The 16,841-nt window shown below is 51.3% G+C and overlaps 6 protein-coding genes across 6 annotated transcripts; 4 read left to right on the forward strand and 2 right to left on the reverse strand.

The window, feature by feature from the left end:
- Positions 1 to 2,408: 2,408 nt before the first annotated feature.
- On the forward strand, positions 2,409 to 3,560 carry TRIVIDRAFT_229943 (uncharacterized protein; the record flags this gene model as incomplete). Its single annotated transcript, XM_014103375.1, has 3 exons — positions 2,409 to 2,610; positions 2,700 to 3,416; positions 3,484 to 3,560. The coding sequence occupies 3 exons, from the start codon at positions 2,415 to 2,417 to the stop codon at positions 3,558 to 3,560; spliced, it is 990 nt and encodes a 329-aa protein (XP_013958850.1).
- A 1,618-nt stretch (positions 3,561 to 5,178) lies between these two features.
- TRIVIDRAFT_30126 (uncharacterized protein) lies at positions 5,179 to 6,583 on the reverse strand (the record flags this gene model as incomplete). Its single annotated transcript, XM_014103376.1, has 3 exons — positions 5,179 to 5,417; positions 5,485 to 6,459; positions 6,514 to 6,583. The coding sequence occupies 3 exons, from the start codon at positions 6,581 to 6,583 to the stop codon at positions 5,179 to 5,181; spliced, it is 1,284 nt and encodes a 427-aa protein (XP_013958851.1).
- A 1,185-nt stretch (positions 6,584 to 7,768) lies between these two features.
- TRIVIDRAFT_110708 (uncharacterized protein) lies at positions 7,769 to 9,463 on the forward strand (the record flags this gene model as incomplete). Its single annotated transcript, XM_014103377.1, has 3 exons — positions 7,769 to 8,243; positions 8,315 to 8,469; positions 8,534 to 9,463. 3 exons carry the CDS (start codon positions 8,003 to 8,005, stop codon positions 9,134 to 9,136), a joined length of 999 nt encoding a protein of 332 aa, XP_013958852.1.
- Positions 9,464 to 9,747: 284 nt separating this feature from the next.
- TRIVIDRAFT_61431 (uncharacterized protein) lies at positions 9,748 to 11,568 on the forward strand (the record flags this gene model as incomplete). The annotated part of the gene is made up of 1 exon (XM_014103378.1): positions 9,748 to 11,568. One exon carries the CDS (start codon positions 9,748 to 9,750, stop codon positions 11,566 to 11,568), a length of 1,821 nt encoding a protein of 606 aa, XP_013958853.1.
- Positions 11,569 to 12,674: 1,106 nt separating this feature from the next.
- Positions 12,675 to 14,635, forward strand: TRIVIDRAFT_229945 (uncharacterized protein; the record flags this gene model as incomplete). The annotated part of the gene is made up of 1 exon (XM_014103379.1): positions 12,675 to 14,635. The coding sequence occupies one exon, from the start codon at positions 12,675 to 12,677 to the stop codon at positions 14,415 to 14,417; it is 1,743 nt and encodes a 580-aa protein (XP_013958854.1).
- A 223-nt stretch (positions 14,636 to 14,858) lies between these two features.
- On the reverse strand, positions 14,859 to 15,778 carry TRIVIDRAFT_31289 (uncharacterized protein; the record flags this gene model as incomplete). The annotated part of the gene is made up of 2 exons (XM_014103380.1): positions 14,859 to 14,987; positions 15,065 to 15,778. 2 exons carry the CDS (start codon positions 15,776 to 15,778, stop codon positions 14,859 to 14,861), a joined length of 843 nt encoding a protein of 280 aa, XP_013958855.1.
- Positions 15,779 to 16,841: the final 1,063 nt, after the last annotated feature.

A 16,841-nucleotide genomic window follows, 5' to 3' on the forward strand; every position in this document is an offset into this window, starting at 1 on the left:
TTGCAGAGCATGGACCAAGGGCCGCCAGTAATGAATTATGGGCTATGGATGATGGCTTGACCCTCTTCACGAGCAAGTGCTTCGCGGAGAACTGCCAAGTTCATCCGGCACTGCACGGCGGGCTCAGCCGCGAGGCAAGGAGGTCTGTTCTTCGCTGCTTTGGATTTGGGACCTCTCCGTAGCTGCCGTCTCTGTCTGGGACTCTTCCCTGCATCTGCTTCATTGCTCCATTGCTCCCAGACACGCAGGAATGCGCCGTCGCATCGCCTGCAGCAAAAGAAAAAAGAAAGGAAAAAAGGGAACCGACTACGCTAATATGCATAGGTAAAACGGCCTAGGCTTGATGTGGCATCTCTCATTCAGCTGCTGGTGGTTTACCACAGACTTGGCCGTGACCGACCCCCCGGCTTCTAGCAACCAGTCAGTTCTCAGATCTTGTTCGGCCTCCTCTTTATCGGCCCCGGGTGAGGGTGAGCCACGTCTAACCCAGACTTGCTTCCCTTGCCGTCGTACCTTCAATCGTCCAAAACCTCTACTGTATGCAGAGCCGCCCGGCATGGAAGCCCGATGATACTAGCTGCCACGCCTCGCCTCCCCACGAGATTTGGACAACTGTTGCCCAATTGGACATGTGAATCAAAAGGTCTCGAATGCCGCTTATTCTCTCTGTGAGTTGGTCGCCACCATCTAGACTGGTCTTTGAACCGCAATTCTATGCAGGTCGCTGCATCCGCGCATGCCATGTACCCGTATTATCGCAGAATTCAGCTTGGTTTGAGCTGTCGTGTTGTTGTGTTTCTGGATGGAAGCAGTCTCCATCGAATTTCCAGCCTCTCGGGTTCAGTCCCTTTGGAGGGTGAGCTTGACAATACATACTTGCACAAAGCATGTAAGCCGTGAGCAAAGCCCGGTGTCCGGCACTGTGTGCGTATGTGAACGTGCCCAAAGCCATGTTGTTGGTCCAACGCAGAAGATTGCTGTCAATCTTGGTGCAAATCCCCCAGTTTGGCAGCAGCCCCTCCGGCATCTGAATGCAGCTCCCTGGACGAGATGATGGTCCACTACCCAAACGGCTACGTCTAGGGAAGATGGAGTGCGAGGGCTATCCTGCTACTGCACATTTCATGCGGGTGGCGCCTCGTGGCGAGGATCCGTCTCGCACCGATTGCTGCTAACTTTGATGGTTGCAAACGTACCAATATCAACCAACACGGGTGGATATGCTTAGCAACATGGTGGTGCTATTGGGAGATCTCTTCAATGCCAACGGGTCCCTCTCTGGTCCCTAACAATATCCACAATCTGCCCATGCGTCTTGACAGGTTCTTTGCTTTGGGTGAAAAATGAAAAAAAAAAAACACGCCATCTCTGGTACAGAGTCAAGGAAGTGGCTTACATGCCTCAGATGATGGGACACGTGTCGAGCTCAACACTTGTTCTTGTACGGAGTATAGCCAAAGTTTTCGTGTTGGTGATTATCATCTATGATCGGTTTGGCCATCGGCCAGTATCTTGTGTACAGACTATCTCCCACTCTCCCCCCTCCCCCCTCTCTATCTATTGTCATCACCCATGGTTCACCACCCCCAGCTCAGCCCTTTGGCACTAGCCTCGCTTTAGGCGCGCATTGGTTCATGTTGCCACGCCGGATCTGTCTTAATCAGTGAATACTCCCGAGTTTCTCTTGACCTTGCAAAAAGCGGCTCGCCCTGCAGAGCACAGGCGGAGACAAAACAGCCCTCTGATGGACACCCCGGCTGGTGCCAATTTGGTCCCCTGTCTACTCAGACAGGACAGCCGCAGGTACCGTTGTTTCTCATCGATTCTGCGGTTGATCCACTCGAACACACTGGGGCACACCTTGTCTGTTGGTCCTTGTCTTCCTGTGCAGGGTTGACTGGGCGAGGGCGGACACAGACCCTCCCCTCCCAGAATCAAGACAGTAGTGGGAGTGGGAGTGAATTGTACCGCCCTCTCTGGGGCCTATCACGGCTGATCCGGCTATTGGCCATGGCAGAAGCAAAGCGGTGCATTAGTAGATCATGGCTGAGGCCTGATCCCACAGGGTCTCGACACTCCACGACAATGTGCAGCAAAGTACAAGAAGACCGTGCTCCTCGTTTTGACTCTCACTCAAGTGTTATCCTCAAACCTATCCACTCCTTCCCTTCCCACGCAAGTCTTGTTCTTCTACCCTTTTGTCACAGTCCATATCCCTCGTTACTGCGGCCATCTACCTATTGTGCTCTCCCTCTTGTCCAGTCTGGACCAGTGTGTCTTAACTGCAGTTTCTATCGATTCAACTATTGTTTTTCAAGACAGCTCAGCTGTGCAGGAGGCTCGCTCATTGTTTGCTGCTGTCTTATACGCCTTACGCAAGAGGTGAACTTGGGTCACTCTGGAACATGTTCACCATGCAAGAGGTTCGAGAGATCCGGAGCTCTTCTCCGACCAGACTCAACATGCTGGGCATCGCCAGCATGATGCATAGAGAAGCACTCTTCCCTAGGAAGCAGTCTACAGACCATCTGTCTTCGATTCCAAGATCTCTGCTCCACCCACAAACCCCTCCTGACTCAACCTCAGGCAGTCCGATCGTCAAACCCGAGGGTATGTGCTTCTTGGCAGCCGGATTCCCAACTTTTCGGTTCAACGTTACAAGAGTACTCGACTCGGGACAGCTAACATTGTTCCGATAGGGTCTTTCTCAACTGCTTCAAGCATCTCTCGAGAGTGCTCTCCAATCCCTCGTTTGACCCGCCTAAACTCATACGCCAACCCTTCTCCCATTAAGTTGCCTAGTCTCGAAGAATTCGACCAAGGCGTTGACGCCATCGCACGATCGTATGGATCAACACGGTCCTGGACTCCCCCTTCACCTCTTCCTAGCTTGCGTCGCGGCTCCATACTTCCTCAGCCACTGCCATCAATGTTGGCTTTCTCAATCCACGAGCCCACTTACCCAAACTACGCCATTAGCAGTGACTTCTGCCCTTCAAGGATGGACGGCTATCCCAGCCCACCTCCAGACAGCGAAGGGCGGCACATCAACCAGAAGTACACCACAGAAGAGGGAGATTTCATCATCTACGCCTGGCACGACAGGAAGCTCAAATGGCAGCGTATTAAGCAAGACTTTGCGAGCATGTTTGGCCGCACACCAGAAAGGACTGTTCAAGGCCTTCAGGCCTGGTACTACCGCATGAACCAGCGTATCCCCCTCTGGGATGATGATGGCTGGCTCATCTTTGACAATGACGATGACATGGAGCCGAAACACATCAGCATCAAGTGCCGAGAGAGAGACACGCAGGACCGACCTATGGAGCCCTTAGGGCTTGCCCAGCGGTACCCTGAACGAGCCATCCACTACTCCTGGGTCGACGCCGAAACAAAGCGCAAGTGTCGCGACTGGGGTGAGTTTGATTCACAATGATACATGAAAAGTACATAGTTGAGGTGCTAACCGATTCTGTCTTGTAGCTTCCAAACGAGCCTTGCAGTTCCGTGAACGCAGAGAGCGGCGAAAGAGAAAGGAGCAGAGACGCCTAAAAATCTAAGCGGCCGTTGCTCCAACTACAACAAATTCCTAGAAGAAAAAAAGAAGACAAGAAATCCCGTCGGAGTGGGAGAAGAGACATAGTCGTCATATGTCCCCTCCTCTCGGAAGATTTTCTCGACAACAGTATGGCCGTGTACTACTAATTATACTCTCCCAAGCGGAGATGCCACCATTCACACACATAGTTTTCTTTTGTCGGCCACCACACTTTCTTACGACAAGACTTATAAAACGGCTTTTTTTTTCGGGTCCAAGTGTACATGCTACAATGAGGGCATGGTTCGAAGCATCAAGCATAGGAGGAGAGCGTTCATTTGCATTTTGGGTTTGCTTTGTTTTTCGACTTTTTCTCTGATTTTACAACCCATTGGTTTCTTTCCCATGTACTAGTAACATAACTATTTGCTGCTACAGTTTTTGTTATTTTTTTATGGCTGGCTGGCGAAAGCCCCCGTCTTTTCCTTGCACATATTTAGGGCTGTAATGAGGAGGAACATGATGGTAACGCTGAGCGGGTATAGGAAAAAAAGGGTAATGGACTGGCTACGGGCATGTGGCTTTAGTGTGTTTTAAAAAAAAAGACGGTCAACATATCACCTCGTATATTAAGATGACAATCTATCCAGTATTGTTACTCTGGCTTCTTTTTTCGGTTGTGATTTACTGCTCCTACTCCTCCAAGCTTTTCGCCACCCTCCCCCTCTGGGGACCCCTTTCGGGTCGCCCTGCATTGGTTTAGCTATCCCTTGCGTCTCACAGCATCTAGGCCACCGGCATCCGAAATCATGGCCCAGCTTTGAACGCGTCAGAATCGAACATGTACCCTCCCCCCGTCGACAAAGCCAGCGGCATGTGACCCGACAGAATCTCATCCCCCTCCCCGCTGGTTTCTCTGCCTTGGCCTTTGCCCCTCCATGGGATAAGGAATAAGGAAAGGCCAGGTAAGCAAGCAAGCAAACTAGGCAGACATAGAAAACCTAAGTGGTTTGTTTGTTTGTTCTTTGGGGGTCAACGATATGCAAAGCGTGAGCCTCCACAGTGGGAAGCCGGTTTTCGGAAGGGTGTGTTGATCAGTACAACATGCTCAGCGGTGACAAGAAGCATGTGTGTATTTTTACATTAAAAGGAGGGCCAAAGCGTCGTGTACTTTTTGATGTTGTTTCCCTCCTCTTTTTTTTTTTCTCCCACGGAAATGGGGGGCTGTGGGCTCAACGAGGCGAGGGCAACGAGAGCGGTGAGTGCCATGTCGAAAGGGGACCAGGGGTGCAGGAATGCGTCGCCCAACACATACATACATGCGTATATAGGTGTTACATGTAATACAACAAACGTCAATTGGGCGAGTGTGTCTGCATAGGTGCGCGCCATGTTGCATCATGTTCTGCAAGAGAGTGAACAAGTAGCCCGGCCACGTGGGGGGGAGTGAGGCCCAGGGACCAAAACGGCCGTTGTCACACGGGTAGGTTGGTGATTCCGAGGAGGGGATGACGATGCTGGGCAGGAAGCCAGCGAGATCGGGGGGCCGGGAGGATGGCGTGTGTGTGTGTTTGTGTGAGTGTGTGTGTGTGTGAATCTGCCGTGCATAACAAAGAGACGGATAAAGAGCAGCAGCCGTCTTATCGCGCGTCTCGAAATGCGGCGTTGCGTTGCATGAATTCCCGAATTCGGTCCATTCTTGCGTCATCGTCGTCGTCGTCTTGGCCTTCCATGACAATCTCGTCACTGTCGTATTCGTTGTCGTCAAACTCTTCCTCGTCTGAGGCGTTAGCATTACGATACATGTAAGCGTGACGATCGAACTCGTCCTCGGTGTCGACTTCGTCCTCTGGATAGTCTGCCGTATAGTAGTTTTCCGCTAAAAAAAAAAAAGAAGGTGAGGCTTTGTTTCGCGTGGATCAATGTCTCGCATGGCGGTGACTTACCATTTTCATCCTCATCATCTTCGGCATACTCGTCCTCTTCATCTTGAGGCGGCCCGTAAAACAACATATTCTCCTCTTCTCCATTCAGGACCAAGATGCCGACATCAGAGGGTAGGACATTGAGGCCCATAGAGTGAGCCGGAATGCGGACGTATTCCTCAATGATCCAGTCCTCATCGTCCCCTTCCTCCTCGCTTGCATCTGCCATCGGTGTATCTACCGATTCCTCGACAGGTGCTGTTGCAACCTCAGGGTGACGCTCTTGGTATCTCTTTTCGGGAGCTTTAGGTCTGAATCTCGGCTTCTCCGCCTGCTTCCTTTCCACCTCCATGGCGTGTAAGTTTGCACCAATCTCGTTTAATACCCATTGGTTCATATCAGCGGTGATCTTGTCCATGTCATCAATATCGCGGTTGATTAGCGACTGTGGGAGAGGAGCACGAGCCGGAGGCTCTTGGGAAGGATCTCGTCGCTTCGTGACTCCGGGCTTCTTGAGGTGTTTCTGCTCAATGGGCTCGTCGGGGCTCATCACCACTTCCTGTTGATGGCCTGCTGCTATGATGGTGTGGGCATCTTTTATGACAAGGCTCTGGCGGGAAGACCTTGGTACAATCTTTTTACGCCCGGTACGCTCGACAAATATAGTTGGTCCATACCGCACATGTTTTGAGCTTCCTGGGCTGGCTGGTCCTTGGTTGGTGGATGTCTGTGCCAGCATCGCTCGAGATACATGGAACTTGCGCTGTTCCGGGAGCTGTCCATCCGCAGGTCGCTTCGTAGCTCCCCGTATATCCCCCATCGAACCGGAGCCGTGATCATCGTTGTGTGTCTTGGACCCTTCCGGCTGCGAGACATGAATCACTGGTCTGCCATCGCCGCGGCTAATGGCTGGGCCCGCCGGCGCGGCGGTTGATTCTCGTCGCTGGTATACCCAATTTGCCTCGCTTCGATGGCGTTTAGCCCCTTCATCGAGCTCTACATGGTGTTAGAGGAACGCTGGTGCTGAGAGCCGTCACTGAGCAAACTGACGGAGAAAAGTAACGGGAGATTCATCGTCCCGTTTGCGCTTGACGCGGATGAGCTGCGGGGGGATCGACATGGCTGCGATCTTGACGAAGCAGAGGGACGCTGACGGCAAAAGAAGAGAAGAAGAAGCCGCGCAGGTGCCAGCTGAAGCACAGCTCTTGTTGTAGTGAGGACAGCGAGAAACCACGAGGTTTGAATATTTTTTTTTAGAGGTTACTCCCAGCTAGTACGAGTACGGGCTACTAGGTGCCGTACTCCATACATGGGCAGGTACCCGGCGGCGTTGCATGACAAATGACGTCGCGTCTCGTTACACGGAGGCTCAGCGCCCTGACTAGACGGCATTGCGTCTGGTTTTCAATTGTTTTGTCAAGTCGCTGTCAATCGCAAAGCAAAGTATGACTCTGAATGAGGTAAACAGCTATTTTTCATTATCCAGTTCCAAGATGCAAAAGTTAAACTAGAGGTGGTAGGTACCTATACCAATGATTCAAAGTATTTCCATGCCACACCTGCCAGTCTTGGCACTGACAGCGGCCAAGCACTTGAACCTTGTTTTGAGGTACCATTAACCATCAAACTAAAGTAGCGGTAGGTACCTACTAGCAGGTACCTTAGTAGTGGTACTGTAGTAAATCCCCAGCACTTGCCATATCCTGTACTTAATATCGCATCGGACCAGCTTCTCCGCACAAGTTACCCATTAGAAGATGTAATGTGATTGGCCCAACCCCAGGCCCATGATCTCACGCCTAGCCCGTCCTGGCCACTACAGAAACCAGCAAGTACCGCGTGTCCAAGTAACCTCGACCCATGGCTCTCTCGCCCAGATCTGCGTCGTATTGGAGACCTTGCGCTGTACTGCAGAGGAGACCTGGTTACCTCACAGAAAAGTAGAGGTGCATTGCATCGTGCTCGGCTAATGACTAAATCAAATCAACGGCCAGCGTGCCGTGGAAATAAATACCTCTCTGCTCTCTCTCCAATGCTGCTGCTCTCCCCCAATCCTCCTCCTCTCGAGGCATTTGACAGCTGCTCGGGCTGCTTTAGGCCTTACGCGACGCCCACGTCACCGCCAGGTGCCACTCACCAGCCATGACGATTCGATGAGCCGTACGGGATCCAGAGCCGCCCTCCATCACAGCAAGCAATTAGCCTTTGGCACCATCAGCATCGTCACGGCCCGGCAAACCCTCCAGGCCCATCTTGGCCCATCTGGGAGCTTGTCTTTACTGTCCATTTCACGCCTGAACCCCGCATAAGAGACGCTGCCATTTGACCAGTTCTTCCAACCCTTGCTTTGCCATATGCAAGGCAACAGAATCCAGCTCCTATACTTCACCAAACAAGTGGCGCGGATTCTCATTCACCAACTCACCCCCTGCTCACCCTCAATTGGAATACTGTATAGGTGCCTTTCAGCATCTTGACAGACCCCACCGCGCATCACCTTTATCGCCTTCATCATCTCCATCACCCATCGTCCATCACCATGTCGTCAACCGCCGTTCCTTACACCGTTACGTATCGCTCCCCTGGGACAGAGCCTCCCGTGTTCCTGGCCGGAAATTTTACGAGTCTGGAGTGGGGTCTCCAGGAGATGGGCTCTCGCCAAGAAGGAGGTGAATACGTTTTCGAGTCGCGCGTTTTCGTTGAGCCTGGGAGGGAGTATCACTTCAAGTTCAAGGCTGGCAGAGATGGCCCCTGGATATTGGACGAGAATAGGGCAACCGGTGAGTGCTCATCGTCTCTCGCTCTATTATTATATTGGATTGGGCCCCCTGACGAAACTGTTTTCTTCCAGCTACCGACGAGATGGGCAACCGCAACAACGTGTTGAAACTGCCCAAGAGCTACGTATCCAAGATCAAAGACGAAGGAAGAAGGACTTCAACCCCTATTGAGCAAGTTGCTTCGGTTGCAGCCGAGGTTGCGGATACAGCTGCAAAGCTTGACGAGGTAGGATTAGGCGCCATGCCTGTGAACAATAACCCAACACGGTAACATCTAACAGACCGAATAGGACGACTCGTCGTCGCCTCAAATCAGTGGGTCTGGCGGTGAGAGCGAGATCGATGAAGACCTCAAAACTCCATTATTTGCACACGAGTGTTTCGGCGCCTACGAATTTGTTGACGATGCTTTGGATCATGATGCCCTTGATGATAGTAAAATACGGCGGGATTCGCGGCAGGGGCTTGCCGAGTACGACATAGACGACGCGGATATCAACGACCCGACCCTTGAGCAGTTTCCATCGGACAAATCTTCCATCTTCAATACGCTGCGCAAAATCCAATCCAGTCTAAGCGAGGACCAAGCCATCATTGATGATCCTCAGCCATCACCTCGACTAGACGGGAGAAGATCAAGCATAGACTCGGATGATAGTGTCTTGTCAGCAGGGTCCCTCAGTCCAGTCACCGCTAGAAGGCGAGAGAACCGCATGTCTAGCAGCGGTCGAAATAGGTCTCTGGTATCACTTGGATCCATTGCTGAAGAGCCCAAAACTCCGGGACTCGAGGATGGCTCCCATCCAATGGCCGCGTCCAGCTACCTCAAGAACGGCACCGGCCGTCCCAAGAGTCCCGCAATCGAGCAAGGCGAGCACCTTATGATGAAATAATCCATGGTATACTCCGAGTGAATGTGATGTGAATCAGGGACCGAGTCTATAGAGTGGGATTGCAGTGACATGACTGACAGTACATGACGTCAGTCCTTATTTATACGCCGTATTAGGTCTACCGCAGTTAGCGGAGGATATTTCTTTCTTTCTTTCTTTGGACTTTGCAAGCAGCCACTTGTCGGTGGTATTAGCATCTAGTTTTCCTTCTGCTTCATACGAATTAAGCATCACGAACATATTGTCTCTATAAGAATATGAATCGAACCATCCCGTTTCCTCCTAGCTTAGCAGCGTTGAATGCCAGAATCTAGAACCTCATTTCGTAAATTTCACCCAGTTCTTCTCCACTATGGAATGGCGCTTCATTGCAGGATATCCAACAAATATCTAAATATCTATATGATGAAACAGCTTATTCAAATATATGTAGTCGAGTTACCATTTTCCCGCCTTCTAATATTGACGTCGGGGCCGGAGCGCGGCCCAACGGAGCCGGCGCTAGCACTACCGAAGCGCACGCCGGACCGATAAGCTGCAAGGGAAAAAAAAAAGCTGCAACTTTGAAATCTTATCGCATCACCTCCATTACACCAACCGACCACGCCATAATGCGCCGCGCAGCCGCAAACTCGGTTTGCTTACGCTGTGTTCACACAATTAGAAGCCGCCCGTTGCTGCAGCCTTCAGTGATACCATCGGTGCAACCATGTCTAGACCAGCGCTTCTTCTCGCAGCGAACCAAGGACAGGCCCTCGCGCATGGTCCTTGCCGATCAAGTTCACCGAACACCACGTCTGTCTCGAGATGACCGCAAACCACACCGAGAGAGGATTGCGGGCCCCTTTGCTGGGATGAACCGGACGGTTGCCAACTTTGACCCAAACCGTGCGTCGACAAGAGCTCGTTCGGGCGATCGCAAATCGTCTCAAGAGGATGGCAGAAGGCGGCCGCAGGATGATAGAAAGGCGCTCAAGATGCAGCGCGCCTTGGCGTCGGTGTCGTACAACAAGCGCACGTCGTTAAAGGAGCGGATGCAGAGCTACGAGTCGTTTGATCAGTTTGACCTTCTCCCGGCGCTAAAGACGGCCGCCGTCGACGAGGTATTCGCAGGAATGGTTGACATCCGCCCGACACCGGTGCAGCGGCTAGCGATTCCCGCCCTGCTGGGACAAAAAGAGCCGGGAGAGAAGAGGGTTCAGCATGAGGGGCAGTCTTCATTCTTGTTGGCGGCGGAGACGGGATCAGGCAAAACCCTTGCCTATCTATTACCTGCCATTGATGCGTTGAAGGCGGCCGAGGCACAGGATACAGAGATTCAAGCCTACAAAGAGCGAGCAGAAGTGGAGAAGCAGCGTCAAAAGGCTTCAGATTTCAAAGGAAAGCCTTTCGAGGAACCTCATCCCACCATGGCCAGGCCCAAGGTGGTTGTCCTGGTTCCTACGGCCGAACTAGCTCACCAGGTTGGGCTCGTCGCCAAGAAGCTGTCACATGTGGTCAAATTCAAGACAGAGATACTGTCATCCAACCTGAAGCCTCAGCAAATCCAACGAAACTTGTACGGACCAAAAGGCGTCGATGTCGTCATCTCAACACCTCACCTGCTGGCCTCGATTGCAGATTCTGACCCCAATATCCTCTCCCGAGTGTCACATTTGATCATTGACGAAGCTGATTCGCTATTCGACCGAAGTTTCTCTTCTGTCACCTCTAGCATCGTCGAGCGCTCGTCGCCCTCTATGAAGCAGCTCATCTGTTGCTCAGCAACAATTCCGAGGAAATTGAACAACTATCTGGCTACCAACTATCCCAAGATGATCAGAATCACTACACCAAACCTCCATGCCATCCCCCGACGTGTTCAACTTGGTGTCATTGATGTCTCCAAGGATCCTTATCGTAACAACAAGGACCTTGCATGCGCCGACGTCATCTATACAATCGGAAGAGAGGCTTCGCAGCACGAAAATATGATCAAGGACGAAATTGACGTCCGTAGAGTCATGGTCTTTGTCAACGAGCGAGAAAAGACGGAGCAGGTTGCGGAGTATCTTCGCTCAAAGGGTATTGATGCTCAGGCGCTGCACAGAGACACTCCTGAAAAGCGTCACGGTGAAATTCTAGAGACTTTCACGACGCCTGAGCCACTACGAATCATTGCGTCCCCGAACCCATCCCGCCACCGCTCCTTGACAAACGTCAAGGTTCTGGTCGTGACTGACTTGGCATCCAGAGGCATTGATACTCTTGCTGTTCGACACGTTATTCTGTACGATGTGCCTCATACCACCATTGACTTTATCCACCGCCTAGGCCGTGCCGGGAGAATGGGGCGACGAGGACGAGGTATTGTCCTTGTGGGCAATGATGATAGAAGAGATGTCGTTGCCGATGTGAAGAAGAGCATGTTCATGGGCCAGGCGCTCATTTAGACAGCAATGACGGATTATGAGTGATTTATGATCTACTGATTGGCACACCATTGGAGCAATAAAAGGGAAATGGGATCATGTGTATGATTAGGAGCCGTGTACAATTAGCTATATTGACGAACCACGAGAGATGAATTGACTTGAAGGCCTCTGGTGTGTATGTAGGATTCTATGATATGAGGGCATATCTCCAATATGAAGGGAAATAATAGAAAATGAAAGCATACACGCATCTGTTTCCCACGACCATTGCGAGTAACTGAGTTCAATGTTGATAAAGCCTTACTATAGAAAACGATAAGGGCGATTTTGCTTCAGGGCCTGAACTAAGTTATCTGCCATCTTCTCTCTCTTCCTAATCTTCCACTTTCACTTCCTTTCATATTTTTGGGGGCGCCTCATGAGAAGATACCCGCCACAAAGGGGTTGATTTTAAATTAGTGAGGCGTTTTGGATAGAAGATTTTTGTTTATATTGATCTGATGGCATGCTTATATTATAGCAAGATTGTTATGGAACCGTAACGATTAGACGACAGCTTGGAAATTCTTGGGTAGTGAGTGCTCTTTGTTATATTACACGAGTTGTAATACCTATTCCCGAGACATCGAAGGAAACAGTGTTAGTAACTGAATGTTCTTTATACTCTTGAGCTAATGACATGATATGCTTAGAGCTATGAATAAAATTTAGAGAAGAAAAATAAGAATTGTTAGGCAGTTATGAGACAGATATTGTTCTTCAGACTTATCTCAGTTGACTGATAAGGCTGAAGTACCAAGTACCCTTGTGGGCTAGGTATTTTTTTCTCCCTCCAATTTTTATTTTTTTAAGCAAAGCAGAGCCCCACCTACAAATGACAGCCTCGCGAATCCTCCCTCCACTTCCGCCCGCGTCAGGACGCGTCAAGACTTTAAGCTAAATTAGCATTCACGGTCACATTGTCAACCCACATCGTGGTCATCCCAGTAGCAGCAAACCAGGATTTTTTTGTGTTTTGCGCTTGAAATCGGCCAAACCAAAGCGCCAGGCCTATTCTCGTCCTGTATCATCAGCTTCAATCACTAAATCATCGTCCTCCCTTTGCGCACTTCACGCTGATTGCAATGCCGCGGCCCAAGAGAGGACGTGGTGGTGCGGCTCGAGCAGCCAGAGCTGTTGCAGAGCCAACCAGCAGTTCCAGCGTTGCGATTGAAAAGAAGCCCGAAACCAGGGGACGCCCCAGAGGACGCCCCAGGAAGACTCCATCCGTTGCACGACTCAGCATCAACGATGAGGATACAACCCGCACTCGCGACGAGGCGCTCAATAAGCCCGCCAACGGAGATGTGACTATGACAAGCGAAGCAACGCCGATACGCGCAAGCTCAAGGAGCTCAATAGAACTCGGTCGATATACTGCGGCGACGCCTGGACACAACCGACGTACAAGTGGGCTGGATCTGGGCGACAGTGTTTTTGGTGACTTGGACGACAGTTTTGCGGATGGCGACATTCCCGGCTCGGCGCTCTCAGGGGACATTTCAAACTTGTCATATAGCGCCCTCCGCTCTCAGTCACGACGGTCTAGTTTCATAGGAAGAAACGACCCCCCCATTCGACCCAGCAGCCGGAGCAGCAATACCCCTAGGGTTGGCTCTTCCTTCAACATTGGTCTTTTCAAGAGGCGTGCGCGAGAACCAAGTATTCTTGGGGCCAGCCGGAAAGCTCTCGAAGAGCCTTCGGCGGTCGTTCAAGATTCAGAAGAGGGAAGCGAGGAGGAATTCGAGCCCGAGGCTGAATCCACTCCGTTAAACAACAGGCGACGCACACGCGGAAACGATGAAATCGGTGAGCCAGAATCACCAGAAACGGCCGAGTCTTCCAATCCGAGAAAACGTAAAAGCCTGGAGGTGCAGCAGAGTAGCACACGGCCTGAGAAGGTATCACGGACGGAGGCTGGACCATCCAGGAGGTCAGGCGATCGGAGCTTATCTGAACTGCCGGATGCTCCTCCATCCCCCCAGCAGGATCTGGACGAAACTAGCGAGTCTGAAATATCGGAAATCTCTTCACCTGGAAGGCTTCACGCTAGGCTCCCTCCACGCCCAGTCACACCAGTCAACCAGGCGGAAATTGCGGCTCCGCCAGCAAGCAGCGGGTCAGAAGGTCCAGATGTGTGGCCGGACATTCGATCACTGGCCAAGAAACGCCGTCGACCTTCCGTCACCACTCCCTCACGCCTTGAAAACCTCTCGGACATGTCCTCGCCTCCTTCACTGACACATTCACCAAACTACGACACAGCCAAGACTGGCAAGACGCGTGGGCGACCACCGTCACGACAGCAAGCGTCACCAAAGATGACCACGGCGGACCTTACGAGCTTGCTGCCCAAACGGCGATACAAGAAATCGCGTGATCCACTCGGCCTAGAGAGCGATGAGGAGCTTGATACTTCAGGATTGGGCCACGAGGATGATGAACTGTCATATCTGGACACCCAGGCAGCTCGCCGGCGGAAGAGGGGTAGGCCCCCTCGCTCGGCTTCTCGGGGTGATAAGGCTGGTGGTTCGTCTCGGCGTGCTCTCAGATCACGGTCCCGTCATTCGTCAGACAAGGAAAATGCAGAGAACGATGGTAGAGGCCGTGATAGCAATGAGAGTGAGGACGAGGATGAAGGCGAAGGGGGCAGCCGGTTTATTCCTCTGGCGGATAATACGTTTGACGATGCCGCTGCCGGGGGCTCAACCAACGCTATCCCTACCGAAGAGCTGAAGCAAGCGAGCAGCAAGTTCAAAGAAGTAGACAAGTGGGAACTGGATTTTGAGGAAGTGGCGGAGCCATCCTCACCGCAGGATGGGAGATGATGTCGTTGATTTGTGTATTGTTCTCTGTTACGCATGAATGCCCCTTTTTGCTTTTCTCAGTTGCAGCCTTGGGCCATGTCTTTGCGGTGTCTTTGTAACTACTATACGCCTTTCTCACATTGAAAGTGTTTGATGAAGAGCGGATTTGAAGGGAGGGGGCGTAGGTCTGGGTTGGTCGGTTGGATTTGTATTATCAATGTTGATATCCATGGTCTCGTATCTTGTTGCTTCCTCTCTTTCTCTTTTCTATGAGAATCATAGGAGACCTTTTGTGACGCTCCAATTTATTATACTTCAAAAAATGGACAGTTTACAAGAAGATCAAAATATCCTAAGCATCATACCTAGTCCCAAAACGCCTTTTCATGAATTAGATGCTCCCCCCATGGCCTTCTAAATGGTCAAATATGTTCTGTCTTATGTTTCTTCGCCTTTACTCAATTACTGCTGCGCTGCTAGTGATATCGCTTCTATCCTGTGTTCGACAACTCCCAGGAATGGATCTAACGCATTGGGATCTCGTAAAGCAACTGTAATATCATCAGGCAGCCTTCCCGATCTCCGAAGAGCCTGTAGCACATTAGCCAAATTGCCCTGCAAAAAAAAAAAAAGGTTTCCAAGTATTTGATTGCCCAGCACACACTCACATTCTTTACGTCGGCAAACCTGCCTTCCTTGGCCGTGTACTCGCGCAGCACCTCGTCCGTCTCAAAGTCCACATAGATCCTCGTGTCCCGCAACCGCACCAGGACATTGTCTAGGCGCATAAACAGGCGACACAGCAGCAGCATGCGCTTGTCGTGGACTCTCAGCTTTGCGCTGTATAGCGAGATGCCGTTGTCGTCCAGCTCGCTCTCGTACAAGACGACCTCGTCGAAGAAGAGGATCGGGTCGCGCCGCTTGAGCAGCTCAATGGGGATCTGCTTGTCGGTGGGCGCAAAGGCCCGGCCGTCGACGGAGCCGCAGTAGGCCGTGGAGTAGCTCCAGTCGTAGGGCTTGACGACCTCCTTGATGTTCTGGGTCGTCTCCTCGCGGGTGCTCTCCCAGTCGCGGGCGTAGGCGACGCGCAGCATGTGCTTGTCGGTCTTGTCGACGGCGTCGAGCGCATCGGTGGTGTTGAAGCTGAGGGTCCAGTTGGAGGGCGTGTGGGTGATGGAGACGAGGTTGTCGCCGAAGATCATCTCGGGCACGGGGATGCCGAGCTTCTTCTCGAGGGCATCGATGGCGGCGGACTTGGAGATGGGGAGCTTGCGGGTTGAGATGCGGAAGCGGTTCTGCGTGTGCGACGTTGTTGCCGCGGCGAGGGCGTCGGGGGCGTCGGGGGTTGGGAAGGGCTCGTTGGGGGAGGTTACGTGATTCATTGTCGGTGGCGGTGGTAGAAGCTGGAGGGCAGCTTCATATGGCGTTGCTGGAGAGGGTGAGGCTGGAGGATGGAGGTCGAGATGCTAAAGTCGAGAAGAGCTATGGTGGGGTTGAGGATTGGGCGTAGCGGGGTGGTTTACACATCATACATGAGACATGAATATTCACGCCTTGGCAGTTGGAAAACTAATCTTCATGTATTTTTTTTTTTTTATTTTTTTTTAACCGTCTTCTCTTTCAACTAAACTCAATAATACCTATCTGCCAAAAGAGTTCAGCTCGTTGATGATGAAGTGGAATTGGAACCGCACTGCAGAATTCGCGGAGCCGCCACAAATACTAGCACGATAGGATGGCTCAGTAAGGCGCCTTTGTATTCGACTACAACTTGTAGCACAGGAGAGAGCTAGGCATGAAAATCGATCGGCAAGTTGAAGGCTATTAGCCTCACCTTCAATAATCAGTACTTCATTAACGTTAGGTTGGGCTTTGCGTCTGGTATCTTTCAACAATGACAGACCCGGCTATCCCGTCCAACAATGTGTGCTCCTTAGAAACCTATAGACCCAACACGAATACACCTATACGTAGCAATAAACAAACTGAACCTCATGTGGGCTTAATTCAACCTATTACAAACCACTTCTACGAGACCGGACAATATGATACAGCAGCCGGGTTCAATATAAGCGCAAAGTACAGAATACGTGTAGGTAGTCATATAGGTAGGTAGGTGCCAAACATTCACACCAACTACCTAGGTACCTATTATCTACCTCCTAGGTACGCGAAGTATAGTACTTAACAACTAATTCTAAACTGTCAGTTAAATTTCTAAATCTACACAAAGCCTCACATCCGAGTCAACTTGAGCCTTGGGTTCATAAGGCCCGTTTGGTCGTATTTCCGAATCTTGCGTGCTCATGAGGCGTTCTTGACCAATACTGGGTTGCGTTTATGTTCTCGTGATATTTGTAAATTAAGTATTGCATACCCCGCTCAGGAGAGCCTATCAAGCTCTGAATTCCATGAAGCCTGATTCATTGTGCTACCACACGTTTG

The sequence above is a fragment of the Trichoderma virens genome (assembly GCF_000170995.1).
Source record: "Trichoderma virens Gv29-8 chromosome Unknown TRIVIscaffold_4, whole genome shotgun sequence".
NCBI classification, from domain to species: Eukaryota; Fungi; Ascomycota; class Sordariomycetes; order Hypocreales; family Hypocreaceae; genus Trichoderma; species Trichoderma virens.